The sequence below is a fragment of the Pseudorasbora parva genome, chromosome 2 (assembly GCF_024679245.1).
Source record: "Pseudorasbora parva isolate DD20220531a chromosome 2, ASM2467924v1, whole genome shotgun sequence".
NCBI classification, from domain to species: domain Eukaryota; kingdom Metazoa; phylum Chordata; class Actinopteri; order Cypriniformes; family Gobionidae; genus Pseudorasbora; species Pseudorasbora parva.
The window spans coordinates 13,596,647-13,617,273 of record NC_090173.1 but is presented as its reverse complement, the minus strand read 5'-3'; the positions used below and the strand labels follow the sequence as shown (position 1 = coordinate 13,617,273).

Below are 20,627 nucleotides of genomic sequence, written 5' to 3'. Positions count from 1 at the left end.
TCCGCTCGCGCTGAGGCACAAGATCAGCTGCAGCACTCCAGTTCCGAGGAACTGGATGTTGTAAGCATAAGTGAAACTGACGATTTACTTCCACCACTACACACACACGCACAGGAGGAGCTTATGGAGGTTGTTACTCGCGCCGTTGCCAGATTAAGCCTAGACTGGCCGGCCGAGCAGTATGAAACACATAAACATCAAAGTAGGCTAGATGAGAGATTTCTGCCCTCATATTCACAACCTCCTAGGCGGGGCTTGCCATTTTTCCCGGACCTCCACACCGAGGTGTCGAGGTCCTGGGCTAGACCAGCATCTGCCAGAGTTTTCAACCCGTCGACATCCGAATATAAACGGGTTGAAAGCTCACGGTTATGCGGCGATGCCGCGGGTGGAAGAGACGCTCGTGAGCTATCTCTCCCCCGCGTCAGCATCGTCGCTGCAAACCCCGCAGCTGCCCACCAAGCCCGTAAGAACGACATCAGCGCTGGTGGGCAGGGCTTACTCGGCAGCAGGGCAAGCGGCCGCCTGTTTACATACGGTGGCCGTCCTGCAAGCATATCAGGCTGATAAGTTGGGGGATATAAATGAGGAAACTGAAGAAGTGGGGAGAGAGACAATAGCTGAAATTAGACGGGCAGCAGATTTGTCTGTTCGTGCCACCAGGGAGACGGCCAAATCCATCGGCCGCTCTATGGTGGCCACGGAGAGACATTTATGGTTGAACCTCTCTGATATAAAAGAGAGGGATAAAAAATTCCTAATGGAGGCCCGTCTCGCCTTCTGGTCTGTTTGTTGACGCAGTAACAACGGTCGTCGACCGTTACCAAGAGGCCAGAAGGCAGGCGGCAGCTTTTCAGAAATTTCTCCCCCGAAAATCGTATCCCCCAGGGGCTGCCGGGCGGGGGCAGCCCCAGCCGAGTATGTCCTCCTCCGTAGCGCATCGAGCGCAGCAAAAACAGAGCGTGGCCGCTCGGGCCCCCCCGCAGAGAGAACGGGGGTCCGGGCGACGCGCTCAGCCGGGACCTTCCCGCGGTAGGACGGATCTGAGGACCGTCCTTATCGCTAGGAAGGCCTCGGCTAAGAAGTCCTGACGCCAAGAGTGCAGGGCTTCTGATGGCAGTCCCCTCCGGGAAAGTGCGGCTCGCCGAGGCGCCCGCTCTTTCCCGGTGCCATCGGGGGGCCGGTCTGCCAACCCTGACACCATTAGTGCTTCAGGGCGCGGCGGTCCCCGGCGAACGCATATCTCCATGTCCGCCCGGAAACGTAGCGGCTTGGGGATGTTCGCGCCCTCTCGGGAGGGCCCCTGGGCGGTCAGTTCGGTTGCTACCTGCCCGTTATCCGTTACAGGACACCGGGCTGACCACACAGGAAAATCCAGAGAGGTTGGTTCCCTTAGTAGATTTTCTGGCAGCGTGGAAACTTCTGCCGAATGTCTCAGAATGGGTCCTTTTGGGGGAAAAGCGTACCAATATCGAGTGCTGCCATTCGGTCTAGCTTTATCGCCCCGCACTTTCACGAAGTGCGTGGATGCAGCTCTGGCTACGCTGCGACTCCAGGGCATCCGCGTGCTAAATTACATCGACGATTGGCTAGTGTTAGCACAGTCAAAACAACTGGCGGTTCAGCATCGAGATGCTGTTCTCGCCCACATGAAGGTGTTGGGGCTAAGGTTGAACGAAAAGAAAAGTATGTTGGCACCACAGCAGAGCATTACTTTTCTGGGGGTAGTTTGGGACACGAGAATGATGTCAGCTCGGCTATCTCCGCCCAGGGTAAAAACGATCCTGAATACCGTCAACCAGATAAAGCTAGGCCAGTCACTCACTGTCAAACACTTTCAAAGAGTGTTAGGTTTGATGGCAGCAGCGTCCAATGTGATACCTTTTGGCCTGCTGTACATGAGACCCTTACAGTGGTGGCTCAGGACCAAGGGGTTCTCCCCGAGGGGAAACACTTTTCGCTTAATCAAGGTCACGTGGCGCTGCCTACGTGCCTTGGTGAAGTGGAAAGATCCTTGGTTCCTTTCCCAAGGTCCAGTTCTGGGGGCTCCTTGTCGTCGCTTAATGCTAACGACGGATGCACGTCACCCAGTTCCTTGAGATAGGAGGGAGCATCACCATGGATGCACTGGTGGGTAAGGAGAGAGATCTTGTACTCGATCCTGAACGACACAGGAAGCCAGTGGAGTGATTTTAGAATGGGGGTGATATGTGGAATATGTCCACAGAGTCCCTGTGGCGAAAGTCAGAACAGTTGTTCGTATGTTTTTGGTCCTCGAGTAAGGGAAAATCGGCTTCAAAGCAGACGCTTAGCAAGTGGATAGTCGAGGCTATCTCGCTCGCTTATGAGTCAGTCGGACATCCTTCACCTATGAGGGTCCGCGCCCACTCTACTAGGAGTATGGCTGCCTCTATGGCTCTTATTTCGGGAGTTTCACTGTCAGAGGTTTGTGATGCGGCTGGGTGGTCCTCTCCGCATATATTTGTGAGGTTTTACAATCTAGACGTAGCCTCTACTCCGGGGTCCCGGGTGTTTCTGGGTTAAATCACACATACAGACATTTGGGACTCTGGCGACGTGGGTATTGAGGTCCCCTATCGTTTCGACGCAGCTCGAAGTTCCCTCAAGATAGGGAACGTCTCAGGTTACGTATGTAACCATGGTTCGCTGAGAGGGAACGAGACGCTGCGTCGCGATGCTATACTCCCGGCATGCCTGTGATCGATTTGTTCTACTTTTTCCAGAAGCTAGTGACTGTTTGGTCCGGGTATGCTTTATAGCTTCCTGGTCGATGACGTCACCCAGCCCGTGACGTATCGTCCCGCTATTGGACTGATTACACAAGTGCTTCATGACATGGCACGCAGAGGCGTCCCCTAGCGTTTCGACGCACCGCCTCGTTCCCTCTCAGGGAACCATGGTTACATACGTAACCTGAGACGGTTCACTGTTAGCCCAGATTTCATATTTAATTAAACAGTTTAATTGCAACACACTTAATTTTTTCAAGACTTAGAGCAATACTGTAAAAATGTCAGTAAATTCTACTACTTCAGTACACGTAGTTGAATGTGTGAATAACTTTAAGTGTAATGGATTACATTAAAAAAGTTTAGCCTGACCACACCCACCTGGTTAGCTGTTGCAAAGTTTTAGACAACGCCATTTTAATGTGGCATCTGCTGCATGTGGTTTCGTAAAGTTGATGGTGAGTTGTTAAAATATAATTGGTTTAATCCAGTTTTTTGTTTTATCTTTTCGCTGAGATGCTGTTTTGAGTAAAGACACTGTTTTAAGTAACATTTCTGTTTGAACACACGACAGGCGTATTCATGGCATTTGCTGTGCGTCTGTCTTTTCCCCATTCTTCTGATTCTTGTGTGAGTAATGAAAAACACATCTTTCTTTTAACATTAAGGAATTTCGCTGGCCAACTTGTAACTGTTAGATTATCATTCTCGCGCAGTGAACACTAGTCCACTTAAATTACGTTATCTGTATGGCGCTTTCCACGGCATTTTATGGTCCGTTTATTGTTCCCTTTTATTGCCGAGGAGATATTTTTGAGCACTGAAAAAAATAGTTAAACAGGTTGTAGTATTTGCTAATCATTTTTACGCGCTTGGGCATGTTCCGACATGCATGGTTTAACCCTTGCGAGTTCAACACGCACGGCGCAATGCCTAAACTCCCGTGATGAGAGATTACGCAGCCCGTTTTCGTCTGTGCATTTTCTCCTATTTCACCGAGGGACTATTTGCGAGCGAAGAAAACATGCTTTATTAAAGACCATGGGATTTTCAATATCATTTAGTTGCTTTTGCCACTGTCTTGCAGCAGTCTGTTTAATCCCTTGTGTTTCCAGTGGAGCTTGAAGTTCAACAGGACGACCAGTTTAATAAATCTGGTGAGTGAATTAAGCTTTAAAAGCCAAGCTTTATTTTGATAGTCATTGTATTAAATAAAAGTTGAATGAATGTTTAGATGCAAACACAGATGAACGCTCTCTAACAATGCATGTGTTTATTGTGTTTCAGGTGGCAGGAAGACATGGACTGGAAGTGTAAGTATTGTTCTTTTAACTGTTAAAAAAAAGATCACAGTTATTTAAACATTATAGACTGAAACATGGTAGTTATGCTAGAAATGAGCAGTATGCAGGATTTTTTTTAAAGCTAGAATTAACTACACAAATAGTTAAATGACAATGGGTATTTATGGCCATTTGGGGGTTTTCAGCACTGAGACAAACATCATGTTTCACTGACCATGCCTTAATATAGTTTGCCATGTTTTATATTTTAGGTCCTCTTTTTTTACTTTCTTTCCCTGTCTTGTTGTTCTTACTTTTTGATGATCTCCCTTTACTCTCCTCTCCCTTTATGTTTGTCATCTCTTGTCCTGTTCTTTATTTCTCAAAACTCTTAAAAAAGTAATTAAAGTGGCATGTGTGTATTCCAACCAAACTGCTGTACAATATCTGTAATATCTTCCAGACCAACAGATGTTAGGTCCCTTTGCCTTCGTGGACTGCCCGTCATTTTGGGTGATGATCCTTCAACCTTCTTTAAGACCTGCTCCGTAAGTTGTAAAACGTTTGTTTGTAAATTTTGCAGGTACATTTTAATCCATTAAAATGAAAATTATGTAATTAATTACTCACCCTCATGTCGTTCGACACCTGTAACACCTTCGTTCATCTTCGGACCACAAATGAAGATATTTTTGTTAAAAGCTGATGGCTGAGAAAGGCTTCAGATAGGCCTCTGTTGGCATTCAGTACATTCACACTCACAAGAACCATAAAAGGCACTAAACACATCGTTACAAAGTCCATCTCACTACAGTGGCTGTTATAATAGTTTTTTGCGTACAAAAATAAAAACTTTATCCACCAAGTTATTGACGTGAACTCGACGCATGTGCGAAAATATGACGCAGATCCGCCGTTCGGATACATGACACCAGAAGCGAGGAGGAGCGCCGCTATCTGTGAGTTCACGTCCGAGACCTACATGGAAGACAATAACTTGGAGGATAAAGTTATTTCAAATTTTTTTTTTTTTTGTGCACAAAAACTATTCTCGTTGCTTCGTAAAATGATTGTACAGCCACTGTAGTGATATGGACTTTGTATCGGCGTCTTTAGTGCCTTTATGGGTCTTGTGAGTGTAAATGTACTGAATGCCGATGAAGGCCTATCTGAAGCCTTTCTCAGCCATCAGCTTTCAACAAAAATATCTTCACTTGTGTTACGGGTGTCGAATGACATGAGGGTGACTAATTAATGACAAATTTCATTTTTGGGTGAACTAGCCCTTTAATGAAGATTTGTCTGCTACTAACTTTTTCACTGGAGTCCCATGAATTACTTTAATGATTAAAGTAATTAATGACATTATTAAATTCATTTTTTGGTAAACCAACTTAAAAAACTTGCCCAATATATTTTGATTTTGAAGGACAGTGCTATCATAATTTATACATGGCCAGGTTGCAAAACTGCCATAAATGTGGCATGACATCAAAGGAGAACATTTGTCCTGTTTAGTGCATGACTTTATGACTGGTATTGATTGCTTTTTTGAATTTCTGTGGAGATTACACATGCTTGATTTTATAGTTGGAAATACGTTTTAGTCGTCAACACATTATTTAACTGCAATGATCTTGTTTCTTTCTTTGTTAGGATGTTACTGATGAGTACTCGTTCCACCAAATTCCCGTAGGAATCCTATGTGTTGATGCAGAAAGTCCACAGGTGAACCCTTCCCAAGTGTGCATCATCTTGGAAGGGAATTCGGTTATGAAACCAGACAACCTGCCTCAGGCCTTCTGTCTTCTTTTTGGACTCATTTATGGCCTTCACTTGGACTATCCAAAGTGTATGAAAAACACTTTCCATTTCATCCAGCAGGTATTTCTTAACCTTGGAAAGGTGGACCTGGCACCAAAAATTCAATCCTTGAAAAATCAGCTTGCAGTTACAGTGTAAAATGGTGTCCGACACAAGATATATTTTTTTTTCGTCTGTGTTCTGTAAAAAAAAAAAAAAAAATTCAATTGTTTTTTGTTTTGGTTTTTTACTATTAGAATTGTTTTTTGAAAAAAAAAAAATCTGAGAGTGATGGCGAGAACAAAACAAAGCTGCACAATGTCAATTTTCTGAACTGAGGTGTGAAAGAAAAAAAGGTTGATTTTATATTTGTACAGTATGTTCATTTGCTTAAAGTATTAATTCACCCCAAAATATAAATTTACTGATAATTTACTCCCAATGCCATCCAAGATGTCTTTCTTTCTTCAATGGAAAAGAAAGTTTTTTTTGAGGAAAACATTTTAGGCCTTTTCTCCCAACAATGGACTTCAATTGCAACCAATAGTTGAACGTCCACATCAATGCAGTTCCAAAGGGGTCTATAGTGCTTAAAATGGTACCGTGCGATCCCAGCTGAGGAATAGGGTCTTATCTAGTGAAACGATTTCTCATTTTCTAAAAATAAAATAAATCTATATACTTTTGAACCACAATTGATCGTCTTATGCTGGTCTACGATGTTTCAGGCATGACATAATCAGGTTGAAAAGGTCACACCAAACTTGGCCGGAAGTACCGCCCCATTGTTTACAAAGTGTGGAGGGATTATTCAAATTGTATTGTATGTTGACTCACATATTTATTATTGTCTTACCGTTTTTGTAAGAGCATTTGCTTTGTAAACAATGGAGTGGTACTTCTGCCCACTTTCGGTGTGACCTTTCAACGTGATTACGTCATGCCTGGCTCATCACAGACTAGCCCAAGATGATTAATTGTGGTTAAAAAGTATATCGATTTTTATTTTAGAAAATTACCAATAATTTGTCTAGATAAGACCCTATTCCACAGCTGGGATCGCACCATACCATTCCAAGCACTTCAGAGCCCTTTGAAACTGCAGTGATGTAGACGTTCAACTACTCGTTGAAAATATCCAAACATCCTTAAATGTTTTACTAAATTTAAAAAAAAAAAAAAAAAAAATTTTTTCCTCTGAAGAAAGAAAGACATGAACATCTTGGACGGCATTAGGGTGAGTAAATTATCAGGAAATTTTAATTTTGGGGTGAATTCATTATTTATGTGCAAATGTTAAAACAAGCTTTCATGTTCTCGGGGGAATTGCACAAAACTACTTGTTAGATGCTCTCTTTATGAGAGAGAAAAGTTGGAACCTCTAAAACTTGAGGGCAAATTGTTTTAAACTTGTTTTAAAGTCTTCACTGTATTTTTGTAGTTTGAAAAGTTTTAAATAAAAAATAAGAGAGAAATATTTTTGTCTGATTGCTTTTGTATATAATGTAATGCAATTAAAAAGATGAGTAGAGTAATTAAACAGGTATTAGGCTACTTAAAATTAAAGTATTTAGTCTATTCAACTTGAAATAATTATTAGAACAGCTAATATCATTAAGTAAATTTAACTCAAGTTTATCAAGTAATCATTACTTAAATTTTTTAGGGCAACCAGTTTCCTCAATTTTTTTAAGTAAACTCAACTTATCCAGGTTTAGAGTTTTTCTGGTAGTACCTGATATCTAAGTCCAACAAAGGAGGGAAAGCGTTTTCACATTTGTCATGTTCTTGTGTGTTGTCTTTGTTAATTGTATAGATTACTTCTGGCTGTGAAACACATCGCCCCTTGGGGATAATGAAGTTCACCTAACCTAATATTTGGCTCCTAAACTCTGGAATAGCCTTCCTGATAATTTTCAGGGCATCAGTTTAAATCTAGTCGCATCTGTTCAGCCAAGCATTCACATGATGCACCTCATGACCTTGTAGTTCAGTTATATCAGATCAGATACATATGATTATCTTTGCTTAATGTTATGAACAGCAGCTACGCTAATAATTTTCCTTTTGCTTTTCTGTTTTAAGACTGCAGACGACTCAACACCTGTAAATAGATGACTGCAACTCCTGTGAAGACTTGACAAATGACACCAATTTAATTATTTGTTAACATGTATGATGTTATAAAGTCAATATTAATTTCTTGCAGATAACACATTTAGAAACACACATCTTTAAACTGACTCACATACCCTTTTTCACTTTAACTCTGAAAACCCTAGAGTACGTGTCATTATCACAGTGCACAGAGAAACAAAACCACAAAAGTTTGGTTATTACACCAGCAAAATCTACTGGAAGTGTTGTGTCTTTTTCATCTTAGCATGAAATTTTGACGACAGACAACTTTAATTAAAATATTAACTGTTTTGAGCAGTATTATACAAGGATTTAATTATTTCTGCAGCACACATTGAATCACTCTTAGTTCTGTTCTCTGTTCCGCACAGCTCTTACTCTTTCCAAAGCATCATGGGAAGTGCATTGTTAAAGCTGAACGGCATAATATCAAGGCATTTTACAATGTTTCTGTTCTTCTTCAGCCCTATTATTAATAATCACAACTATTATTATTCTAATTAATTCAAAACAGGAGGTGCATGCCTTTCTCTGTCATTGCTGCAACTGCAACTGCAACTGTACTTGCTCTTAAGATCTTAATGTTTTTTAAATATACATTTACTAATGTACAAAAAAATGTTGTGTTCTAAATAAGAATGAATTTAATGTGAGTCCTGCAGAAATATGGAGGAAAAACATTCAACCCATTTTTCTGCTGGTACTGACATGACAGGAACGAGCCTGACCTTTTTGCAACCGCACATACACCAGACCTTCACATGTGTTGCATAATGGAGAGTTAAAACCCTCAGATAAGCTTATGCACAACTGCTGTAATTCAGTACTCGAGCACAGACATTTTCAGAGATATAAAAGCCACCGCCCTTACCTCTTGGTTCAGAGACTCATTGTCATCTGATGGTGAGTGACTTTTCTGATCTTTTCCTCTTGTCATTGAGCTCGTGAACAAAACAAAAAAAAAGTTTAATAGACCACAATATTCTAATTTTGGACATGTTGCCATTGGGGTAATCAATTTAGCGAAACTCTGTTGTGTTTCTCTATTTCTTTCAGCATTTGTTTTTCACTAGATCTATAGATCATCTGAGGGATTTGACTGAATCAAGATGCTGCTGATCATTGAAGCTCTTCTTCTCATTTTAGCTGCTCTGGGACAGGTAAGCTTGTGTTCTAGTATGAATATTACAGACATGAATACTGATGATGTGATCATTATGATTCCTGTTGCTGCAGGATCACAGAGCTTCTGCTGCTGCTGTAAAAGGAAAGATAATTCCATTGGATATGGCACTGAAATCTGTTGATGACAAATATATGGGCTGTAGAGAGAAAATGGCAAAGCTGGTGGAGAAAAAATTTCTAAAGAAAGAACTCAATAAATCACCTGTTTTTAAAACGGCTTGGCATGAAGGAAAAAAGTTTGCCAAGGGCCCGAAAGATGATTTGAAAAAGATTCATTCAATCGCCATTTATGTGTACAGTGACACTACTGTATACAAGAACTTCAATAAGGATATTCATCGTGATAAAAAACAGTACAAAAATGAGGCATACAAATGGTATTCTCTTCACTTTCTGTTAACAGAAGCGATACAGATTCTGAAGAAAACACAAAATCAATGCCATTCAACTTATCGTGGTACAAATGTTGAATTTAATAAGGATGTTCTGAACAAATTGGTTCGTTTTGGCTCGTTTACATCCTCCTCTCTTGATATTAAGGTAACAAAAAATTTTGGAACTAAATCTTGTTTTGAAATTCGCACATGTGAAGGAGCTAATGTGGCAAAATATTCTAAGTATTCTAATGAGAAAGAGGTGCTGATTCCTCCATATGAGAAGTTTAAAGTCACTGCTGTCAAGACAAGAGTTGAGCAGAAAGATCTCTGGTGTGAGACTGTGTTTGTGTTGAAAAGCACTGGAACAAGAAGTAACCTGAATTGTGCCTTATTCAAGAAATAATCTCGAATATCAAAGAACATCTCAGAGACCAAAACAAAGTACTATGTGCTGAATAAAGTGCTTTAAATTTAAATGATATAATCTTGTACATCAATTCCAGCTTCTGTCCCTCTTTGTTAAGTTCATTAATTATTTGTCAGAGAATAACATTTGTTTAATTTCAACACAATGAAATAAAGTTATTTTTAAGTGACTGTTGAGGTGATTTTATGTGTCTGTAATTAATTTCTTCATTTACTTACATCTTACAATTTTATTGTTTGCTGTCTCTCTAACTGGCAGCAATAGCATATAAACTGCTAAATTACCTTCTATACAGCATGCAGCGATAATATTTCAGTAACACACTAAAAAAGCTTTTGATTCTCATTTAGTTTGATTTAAATAGTTTGAAAATATTTTTTTAAACAATAAATTCTATACTTACTTTTTTTCATCTCAGTCATGTTGGAGATTAAGAAGAGTTTAAAAGAGTGATATTGGAGTTTTTGTGATTTTTATTGTGCAGATGCTTGTGGTTGTTGTTTTTGGCTTTATTCACACTATGACACTTTATAAGATGAGCAATAGCTGCTAAAAGCATCACTTTTCTTTCAGTCAATAATGTTATCGCTGGCCCGTCCAATCGTCCCAATTATTGCTTACTCAAATTTAGGTTAGAATGCAGAGGCGATTAACCAACTAGACTCATAATGATTAATACATGCACGCACAATTATCCATTAACTTTTTACTATCCTCAAACAAATGCCTTTCAACCTGTATGTGCAAAACAGATTTGCATGAATGTGCTGCAGTTTCTATAAATAGAGTTATTTTTGTGAATGCAAATGTTTTATTTTGCATTAGTGTATCATAATTGGCACATGCAACAAAGAAGATGTGCATTTGTGGATCATGTGACATTATGTGCATCATGTGATGCATTAATTGCCGTCTTTTCTGCAATGATCTCATTTGATTCATTTGGATTTTGAGACATTCATTTTGCGTTTTCAAGCATTTCACAACCCCCCCACACACAAACAGCTACCATTGAAAACGCCTGGTGCTGAGTATTAATGTATGCACAAATACCAAATGAGCATTTCTACATTTAAACTAATACTTTACCACTTGTGTGTGCAAAATCCCGATATACATGAATGTGCAGCATTTTGTACAAATAGAGACATAACTGTGAATACAAAAATTCGATTTTGCATTAATGTTGGTCAGATTTTGTGCGTGCAAGGAGTAAGATGTGCATTTGTGGATCCGCATTCATTGACTCATTTGCGTTTTGATCCTATTTGATTAATTTGAATTTTGAGACTTTCCCTGCGTCCCAATTTGCATACTATCCATCCTAAATAGTATTTGAAAATAGAATTAGTATGTCCCAAATCGTAGTATTTTGAAAAGAGTATTCCAAAGATTCTACTGTCACACAGAGGTGTTTAAAGAAGAGTTGGGGCAGCTTAGAGGCACCACGGCTAAGATTCATGTCAACCCCGAGACCCAACACGATTCTTTTAGCCGTATTCCATTTGCTGTTAAGCCCTTGGTGGAGGCCGAGCTCTAGAGATTGGTGGAGGAGAAGGTCCTTGAAGTAATGCAATTCGCAGAGTAGGCAGCTCCCATAGTGCCTCTAAAGAAACCAGATGGCTCAATCCGTATTTGTGGAGATTACAAACTCAGAGTAAACAGAGCATCCAGTGGGGAACATTATCCTATTCCGAAAGTTGAATTTTTTTTCCCTCAATTAGCTGGAGGACAACATTTCTCCAAACTTTACATGAGCCATGTGTATCAGCAAATCATGCTGGATGAGAGTGCCAGAAAATATGTGACACACGCAAGGGACTGTACACTTCCTGTAGGCCTTTTGGAGATGAATTGAGTCCAGCCATTTTCCAATGCACCATGGAGGGAATCCCGCAAAACCTGAATCCTGCAAAACACGTCACAGTTTACCTGGAAGACATATTAGTCACAGGGGCCAGTTAAGAGGAATCTCTAAGAAATCTGGCATAACCAGAATTAAGGGTTTGGCACGGGGCTACATGTGGTGGCCTCAGATGGATGCTGCTGTGGAAGGACTGGTAAAAGCTTGTGTCAGATGTCAAGAGAAAAGCACAAGAGAACAGGAATCCCCCTCCGTGTGCACCTTTACATCCCTGAGAAATACCAAAGCTGCCATGGAGAAGGATTCGTATTGCTTATGCGGGACATCTTTACATCCCTGGGGAAATCCCAAAGCTGCCCTGGAGAAGGATTCGTATTGCTTATGCGGGACAATGGTTAGGTAAAATGTTCCTGATCCTGGTGGATGCATACTCTAAATGGATAGATGCTTACCTGCTAAATAGCTCTACATCTGCAACTACCATCCAGTGCATGAGACAAAGCCAGCATGGGTTGCCAGAAATAGTGGTGTCAGACAATGGCAGTTGTTTCACAAGTAAGGAGTTTCAAGTATTCATGAAACATAACGGCATCAAGCACATAACCACGGCACCATACCATGCAGCTTCTGATGGACTGTCTGAAAGGGCTGTACAAATGTTTAAAGGTCTGATGAAAAGAGCACAGGATATTCCCTTGAAGCCAGGCTAGCAAGAGCTATTGGATAACACCACAGACGACTACGAGAAAATCTCGGACAGAAACTGAGGTCTACCCTAGATCTCATTCACCCTGACTTCAGAAGTCAAGTGGAGGACAAGCCAGTGAAGCACAAATGGTACCATGACCAGCATGCTAAAGAGAGGCATTTAAGTGCAGGTGATCATGTGTTTACGAGAAACTTCAGTCCTAACTGGATTCCAGGAACAGTTCAGAAAAGGACTGGGCCTCTGTCTTATACAGTCACTCAGGGCCGGCTCTAGCTCTTTGGTTGCCCTATGCGAGACTGAGTTTTGCTAATAAATTGCACATACAAAAGTGCTACAAAGTGTTCAAGAATATTTACCAAATATTACATAACATAAACTGTGCAAAAATACTCTTAAGCACCTGTAAGAACATTTAAGCAAAGTATGACTGTAGTCAGGTTCATGGCTTTTAACTTTCTTGTGGGGAAGGAAGAAGGCGGGGTCGGGATGACTGGGACTAGTAACACTTTATTTCTCAAACACAACGGGTAAACACAAACACACAAACATGGGACCACTCTGTTTGTGAGTGGTTTGTGAGTCACCCTTCTGTTCCCCCTGAATGTTTCCCGGAGGTCCTGAATCCACCTCCCCCACCTGCACCGCCGTCACTTTCCCTCATCCCCTCTTCCCCCAAGAGGCATTCGTACACAAGTGTCCCTATAATTTATTAAATGCAGGCCAATTAGTTCCCAAAATTATCTGATTCCGGAGGTGTGGGTTAACTGCCACCTCCACACTATGCGTTTGTCCCCGAAATTGAATAGCCACGGGCAACAACGGATAGTTCACCACTTCCCTGTGCACACACCCCACCCTCAACCATGCGGCTATTTCCCAATGCCCTAGGATGGATACGGTTTGATGTATCGAGGTCTGGTTGCAACCTGAATCCACCAAAGCCTGATACGTACCCCCCTTGATACTCACTGGTATCTGGTACAGGCTAGCTTGATCAGGGGTGGCTTGTGGCACATCAGGGACCCGGATTAGCGTTAGGGCCTTTTCTCAGGGGAGCATGCCCTCAAAATACTCTAACATTTGGGATCCATAAATCTGCCTACATTATTGGGTATGTACAGTATGGCCATGCAGTAAGGTGTTAATATTTGCTTCATAAGTAACGATAAACAGCCAATATCTTGCAGCAGTGCAGTAAGGTGTTAATATTTGCTTCATAAGTAACGATAAACAGCCAATATCTTCTGGGCATGCATGTTTGTAAGCTATTAGTTAATAGAGCAATTTGGACCCTAAACTAAATAGTGTATTTTTTCTACAGGCCTACTCTCACTTGGGGATGGGCCCCCCTAAAATTAAAATCCTAGAAACGCCCCTGATCCAGGCTAATGCAGAGTATGAAAGGGAAAGAAATGCCTGCACTGATACCACACAGCCTGCAATTTCCCAGTTCCTCCAGTCTCATCCTCAGGAAGCCTATTCAGCTAATCTTCCAAGATAGAAGGCCATAACAAATGCCATTCTAAGAGACCTGGTGATAGGATGTAGCATGCCGGCTACAGCATTTCCGACACTTCATGTCTGTGGCTGACTCCAAGTACCAGGCCTGCCTGTTGTAGGACAATAACTTTAAAGATAGAATCCCTTGTTGCAGAGACTAAAGATAAAATAAAAGTGCTTCTTGCTAGTGCAGACCATGTATCAGCTACAGTGGATATTTGGTCAGACGGGAGAATGCGTGGCTTTTTGGGAGTCACTGGCCATGTTTTGGCAACATCTGAGGGAGTTTTGCGGAAATTATACTTGCTTGCCTGCGACATATTCAAAGGAACTCACACAGGAGAATAGATATAAGAAGCCTTAGATTCCATATGTGATGAATATCACATCAGACAATAACTTGACTTTGTTATTTGTGACAATGCCGCCAATATGAAGTGAGCATTTACAGTGTGTTTTCAAAAAGAGCAAGATGGTGAAGTAACTAATGATGACAATCTGGATGATGCAGAGTTGTGGGAAGACCTCTCCAGAGGTGAAATGGAGAATGTGGACCACATGATCAACAGAGGAAGTCCTAGATGTCAGCAATGCTTTGCCCATATGCTGCAGTTAACTGCTGATGGTCTCAAGGATGCACGGATCATAAGCTGTACCTTTGCAAAATGCTCCAAACTGAGTTCTCTCCTGCATACATCCAGCACCTTTAAAGATGCATTTGATATAAGTTTGGGCAGCAAGGGATACCCGCTACTGTGAATACACAGTGGAATTCAACTCTCCGCCAGGTCAAGGCAGTGTTCTCATTCAGTAACCAAGAACTGTGCAGTGTTGTTCAGGACACAGGCCACAGTGAGCTGGTCGTCTCAATTAGGGAGTGGAATCTGATGAAGGAGCTTTGCGATGTGCTAAAGCCATTTGCGGAGACCACTAATCTTACTCAGGGAGAGAAGATTGTGACGGTCAGCTCTGTCCTCCCCTATGTATTGTCATTAAACCACCATTTGTGTCATGATCCTGTTTCTCTCTCACTCATTACTGTTATTTCCTTATTGATGCACACACCCTCTCATTTAATCTTTATTCCCCTTAGCTGTTTCTCTTTTACTATTAGCCGTCGCATTCCCTTCCTCACCTGATTCCTCTTTTCCTCGAACTGCCATTACCGCCATGGCCACCTGAACGGCCTTTACCGCCCACAGGGTCCAGGTCTGTCCATATCTGAGGGTCCAGGTCTGTCCATGCATCAGGGTCCAGGTCAGTCTACGCCTCGGGGTCCAGGTCTGCCTACGCCTCGGAGTCCAGGTCCGCCTACGCCTCGGGGTCCAGGTCCGCCTATGACTCGGGGTCCAGGTCCGCCTACGCCTCGGGGTCCAGGGCCGCCTACGCCTCAGGGTCCAGGTCCGCCTACGCCTCGGGGTCCAGGTTCGCCTACTCCTCGGGGTCCAGGTCCGCCTACTCCTCAGGGTCCAGGTCCGCCTAAGCCTCGTGGCCCAGTTCCGACCACGCCACGGGGCCCAGGTCTGCCCACGCCACAGGGTTTAGGTCCGCCCATGCTTCCAGGCCCGTCCCAGCCATGTCAGGGTCTATATCGGTGCCTTGGCACGGGCCTGGCCCACCATCCCTCCCCCAAGTCCATCCCGCAAGACTGCCCAGCAAGACTGTTGTGATTATGTATGGGCATCAGGGGCCCCCCATAGAGGGGGGAATCTGTCACAGGGTGTTTTGGTGTTGGGTTAGTGTTCACGTCCGCCTACGCCTCGGGGTCCAGGTCCGCCTACGCCTCGGGGTCCAGGTCCGCCTACGCCTCGGGGTCCAGGTCCGCCTACGCCTCGAGGTCCAGGTCCGCCTACTCCTCGGGGTCCAGGTCCGCCTACTCCTCGGGGTCCAGGTCCGCCTACGCCTCGTGGCCCAGTTCCGACCACGCTACTGGGCCCAGGTCTGCCCACGCCACAGGGTTTAGGTCCGCCCATGCTTTAGGCCCGTCCCAGCCATGTCAGGGTCTATATCGGGTGCCTTGGCACGGGCCTGGCCCACCATCCCTCCCCCAAGTCCGTCCCGCAAGACTGCCCAGCAAGACTGTTGTGATTATGTACGGGCATCAGGGGCCCCCCATAGCGGGGGAACATTGTTTTTCGTGATCACTGTCATGTTTTGTCATGCACTTCCTGGTTTTGTCATGTGTTCTATTGTCATGTGACTATGCCCTCATGTGTTCCTGCCACGTGTTCTGTTGTCATCGGTTTATTGGTTAATCATTGTTCACAGGTGTGTCTTATCTAGTTCTCAGCTTTTGTGTATTTAAGACCTCATGTTGCCATAGTCTTTGTCTGATACTGAAGGTGGAACCAACAGCGTTGGTGAGTGTTTATTTATGTCAAGTTAAGTCTTTTGTTTGTTTTTGCCAAGTCTTGGTTTTGTGTTTTGGATTATTAAAGAAGCTCCACTTGTGTTCAAAACCTCACCTTCAGTGGATTATGTTACAGAGGGGAACGAAGAGCCTGATTGCTTGCTTTAAAGAATGCAATCTGCGAGCCCATCAAGGTGAGACTCAAGTTCTCACAATGAGAACTCGAACTCAATGCTTCACCATAGCACCAGCTAAATGAAACGATGTTGAGTTAACTCTTGTTAAAACAGAACACACTATTCTGTATGCAGTTTTATAATAAATGGTCAAACTTTTTGGTAATTCTTTGGATTACGGCCCGGAAAGTACTGCATAGTTAAAACAAATGTACAGTGTAACTTTCAGTAATTATAGTGTAACTATAAAGTAAGTATGTGTAATTAAATGGGAACAATATGTAATATTTGGGGGATAAAGGGGTATCTATTGACAATTAACAAATTACTTAAACTGTAAGTAAATTTTTAATATTCCTGTCATTGTTTTTTATGACATACTGACCGTGTATTGTATTGGTTTCTGTCATCGGTTCTGGTGAAGGAGTGTCTCCATTGTTGTGTTGATGTGTGTCCCGTGTTGCGTTATACTGTTGTTGGCATCTGGTAGTGCTCTTATCCTGTTTCTCTTTTTTTTAGATATCCTGCTGCACACTAAATTTCCTTTCTAAGGATAAATAAAGTGAAACTTGAACTTGAAACTTGAACTAAGGGTTAATTATCCATGTAGTTATCTAAGAGGGGAAAAACACCACTTTAATTTACAGCCCGTACTTCCTCTGTAACTACGAGAGCCAAATGGCTCAAATTGAATTTGCATTGAATTACATCAATTTGAATTTCAATTTGGCCAACTTCACAGCCTGTAGATTCACTCTTACCCTGTAACTACATGGATAATTGCCCCTTAATTAAAAATTAATTTCAGTATAGATAATTTGTTATTTGTTAATTTGTTAATTTTGTAGATTTCCATGACCAGAATCTGCTCATCATGGTGTCAAACCAGTTTGCTGCTGGTATTGACACGGCCAGCATGACACTGACACTAATAGACATACAAGATCAGATGTCCAAGCCATTTTGTTTATGGACTGCACAATTTAGGTCACTTCTACTTCCATAGATTTTGAAGTGAACATGGTGTCACACCAGAGATCTTTCTGATCTCCTCTTGACATCAATGTCTTTTGAATTTCATTGATATTTATTTTGTTTACTTCAAAATCTGCACTGCCTCTGTAACTTTCATAGAGTTAGAAGTGCTCAAAGTGATCAAGCTTTGTTTGCATGTCTAGCCAGGAACTCAGTTTGCCCAGTGTGAAACCACATATAGACTTTCACATTGCCGCATTATGAGGACCTCAACAAGTTCACACATCACGATCATACTTGAGCTGTTATATCCCACAACACGCACATTATCAGTGATATAAAACAGCCACCTTCCTCATCTCATAGTTTCAAACATCATTGTCATCTGGCTATGAATGAGTGACATTTTCTGATCTTCTCCTCTCGTCATTGTGCTCCTGAAAAAGAAAAAAAAAGAGATATCAATACAAGAATATTCACAGGAAAATTCTGGAGTAAAGTAACGGTCAGTAGTTTAACTGTGAGGCATATATTGTTATTGATTAAGTATTTGTGAGACAAAGTTGTGTCTCTGGTTCTCTTTTCTCTAGATCTACTAGATCATCTGAGGGATTTGACTGAATCAAGATGCTGCTGATAATTGAAGCTCTTCTCATTTTAGCTGCTCTAGGACAGGTAAGCTTGTTTTCTAGTATGAATATTACAGACATGAATACTTATGATGTGATCATTATGATTCCTGTTGCTGCAGGATAACAGAGTTGCTGCTGCTGTTGGAGTAAGGATATTTCCATTGGATATGGCAGAGAAATCTGTTGATGACCAATATGACGGCTGCAGAGATAACATGACAGACCTGGTGAAGACTAAATATCTGAATGAGGAAATCAGAAACTCTCGTGAATTTAACGATACTTGGCACGATGGTGAAAATAAAGCCAAGGAACCACAGGATAATTTAAAACAGATTCATTCAGTTGCCATTTATGTGTACACTAACAACAATTCAATTGTATATCGTAATTTCAATAATGCTGTTCGTAGTGAGAAAGACAAATACAAAGACAAGACATTCAAATGGTATTCACTTCACTTTCTTTTAACAGAAGCGACTCAGATTCTGAAGAAAACACAAAACAAATGCTATGTAACTTATCGTGGCACTACAGTAGAGTTTGATAAGGATGTCGAGAACAAAGAGGTTCGTTTCGGTTCATTTACATCCTCCTCTCTTGATCGTACAGTAGCAAATGGTTTTGGACCGAAGTCTTGTTTTGAAATCGAAACTTGTGAAGGTGCTAATGTGATCAAATACTCCAAGTATCCTGACCAGCAAGAGGTGCTGATTCCTCCATATGAGAAGTTTATGGTCACTGAGGTCAAGACAAAAGGTCAGAAAGGTGCCTGGTGTGACACTGTGTTCAAGTTAAAAAGTTCTGGGAAAATAAGTTACCTGAACTGTGGTGCTGACGCAAAACTGGTACAGGACAGGGTCAAACTTTAAATCTTCACTCATTGAGTTTCTTCAAGTCAAAAGTTGCTTCCATTATAATGTTTGATGGCTTTATTAGTTCCTAATGATAATCATCTTTACAAGTTTTAAGTAAATCAACAATGGATTCTTCTGTTTGTTATCTTTTGATCTAGTTTCACAGTTTTTACATGTACTGTATGATGTGTAAGGGGAAAGTGAATAGGCAAAAGCTTGTTAATTGTCTATTTTAATTACATGTTAATAATAATGTACCAGCTGTCAGGATTCTCTGTATAGTTTTAGTTGAGTACAGCATTAGTTCAAATTTTTAAATTAACATGTACTGTACTTGATATATATGTAAATAAATCGCAAGTTTATGAATCAAAATAAAATCGAATTGTGAAACTTTTGTCAATGGACAGATCTCCTAAAAACACAATAGGCCTACCAGTCATTGCACCATGTAAACATTGAAACATGTTGTCAATAAAATATTGAAATTCTGCTGCCAAATGTTTTGACAATCACAATACAATTCTTGTGATGCAAGATTGAGTTTTGTCTTTTTGTTTTGCTCTTCAAACAAAACTCAATCACCCACCGCTGGCAGAAATAATTCTCACTCTTTCTGAGTTTTTATTTATTATTTGAATTTCTTCAAAAAACTTTGAGAAACTCTTCATTGTTTATTCAAAGTCACCTGCTCTGTCTTGTCTGTCGGCGCAGTGTTCATATCGCCATGTGAGAAAATGGATGTGGTGTGAGAAGTGTCAGTTGCGCGAGTCTCAAACTGAATTTGTATGAGTTGGAAGACCTGCTATCCTCAAGCTTATGATTTTAAAAAGGAGAAAGGCAATTCGCAAAATGTTCCTCGAAGTTCCTTTAACCTCAAAGGGTTAAATTTAATATTAGGCTATATGAGCTGATTTTATTTCCTATTCATTTATTTTCAGGTTTACAAATTCTGCAACTCTGCACCACATTCTATGATGACTAAAACTGTTTACAACCTAAAATTGTGATTTTATAATTTAACATTATAAACATCATATAAGCTGACTTTTTGCTTCAAGAAAGCACCTAACAAAACTGAGCTTGGAAAGCCAAATAAAGCTCACAGAGAAGAGGATGAATAGGAAACAGGATCTTTAATAACAAAAACTCAGGTAAATCTTAACACACATTATGTGTTTAACATCGACAAGAACAGACAAAGACTAAGCCAGAACTGAGAATGTAATTATGGGACTAACGAGCTGACTTATGAGACGACAGTCTAAATAGCTTATCAGACAATATGGGAAAACTAGGGAACAGCATATGATTTACAGCAATAAGGCTTTGCTGAAAGCTAAGCAAACATATTATTACTACAATAGTAATTTCTTGCTAGAGATGACATCAAAAGTGGAAAACATTGGTCAAAAACAAACATTAGCACACAAAATGACAACCAACCGCAACTTTCAGACACCATCTTTATTTTTTAGCTCAACTGTCATGGAATGGAACACACATGATTGTGGGATATCAAAGGCAGATATGAAGAGTTATTTTGCAAAAACTGCCATGTTTAAAAAAATAAATAAACTGACTGTTTACTGACCCAACT

At 41.3% G+C, this 20,627-nt stretch overlaps 2 protein-coding genes across 5 annotated transcripts; both read left to right on the top strand.

Annotated features, from left to right (window-relative positions):
- Positions 1-9,052: 9,052 nt before the first annotated feature.
- On the top strand, positions 9,053-10,039 carry LOC137050596 (NAD(P)(+)--arginine ADP-ribosyltransferase 2-like). Its single transcript, XM_067428772.1, has 2 exons — positions 9,053-9,135; positions 9,212-10,039. Exons 1-2 carry the CDS (start codon positions 9,085-9,087, stop codon positions 9,938-9,940), a joined length of 780 nt encoding a protein of 259 aa, XP_067284873.1. The 5' UTR covers positions 9,053-9,084; the 3' UTR covers positions 9,941-10,039.
- Positions 10,040-15,856: 5,817 nt separating this feature from the next.
- LOC137050550 (ecto-ADP-ribosyltransferase 5-like) lies at positions 15,857-19,504 on the top strand. 4 transcript variants are annotated; one of them, XM_067428769.1, is made up of 5 exons: positions 15,857-16,397; positions 16,524-16,581; positions 17,412-17,462; positions 18,129-18,213; positions 18,290-19,504. In XM_067428769.1, the coding sequence occupies exons 4-5, from the start codon at positions 18,166-18,168 to the stop codon at positions 19,040-19,042; spliced, it is 801 nt and encodes a 266-aa protein (XP_067284870.1). In that variant the 5' UTR covers positions 15,857-16,397; positions 16,524-16,581; positions 17,412-17,462; positions 18,129-18,165; the 3' UTR covers positions 19,043-19,504. The 4 variants fall into 4 exon arrangements, with proteins under 4 accessions (XP_067284870.1, XP_067284872.1, XP_067284871.1 ...); XM_067428770.1 differs by lacking the exon at positions 15,857-16,397 and adding an exon at positions 17,985-18,043 and having other exon boundaries at positions 16,411-16,581; XM_067428768.1 differs by lacking the exon at positions 15,857-16,397 and having other exon boundaries at positions 16,411-16,581.
- Positions 19,505-20,627: the final 1,123 nt, after the last annotated feature.

Excerpts from the sequence above, each read along its gene's own strand:
- LOC137050596 (XM_067428772.1), top strand. The coding sequence starts at position 9,085 with ATGCTGCTGATCATTGAAGCTCTTCTTCTCATTTTAGCTGCTCTGGGA. Across the intron at positions 9,136-9,211 it reads TTTTAGCTGCTCTGGGACAG|GATCACAGAGCTTCTGCTGC; the intron begins GTAAGCTTGTGT and ends CTGTTGCTGCAG.
- LOC137050550 (XM_067428771.1), top strand. The coding sequence starts at position 18,166 with ATGCTGCTGATAATTGAAGCTCTTCTCATTTTAGCTGCTCTAGGACAG. Across the intron at positions 18,214-18,289 it reads TTTTAGCTGCTCTAGGACAG|GATAACAGAGTTGCTGCTGC; the intron begins GTAAGCTTGTTT and ends CTGTTGCTGCAG.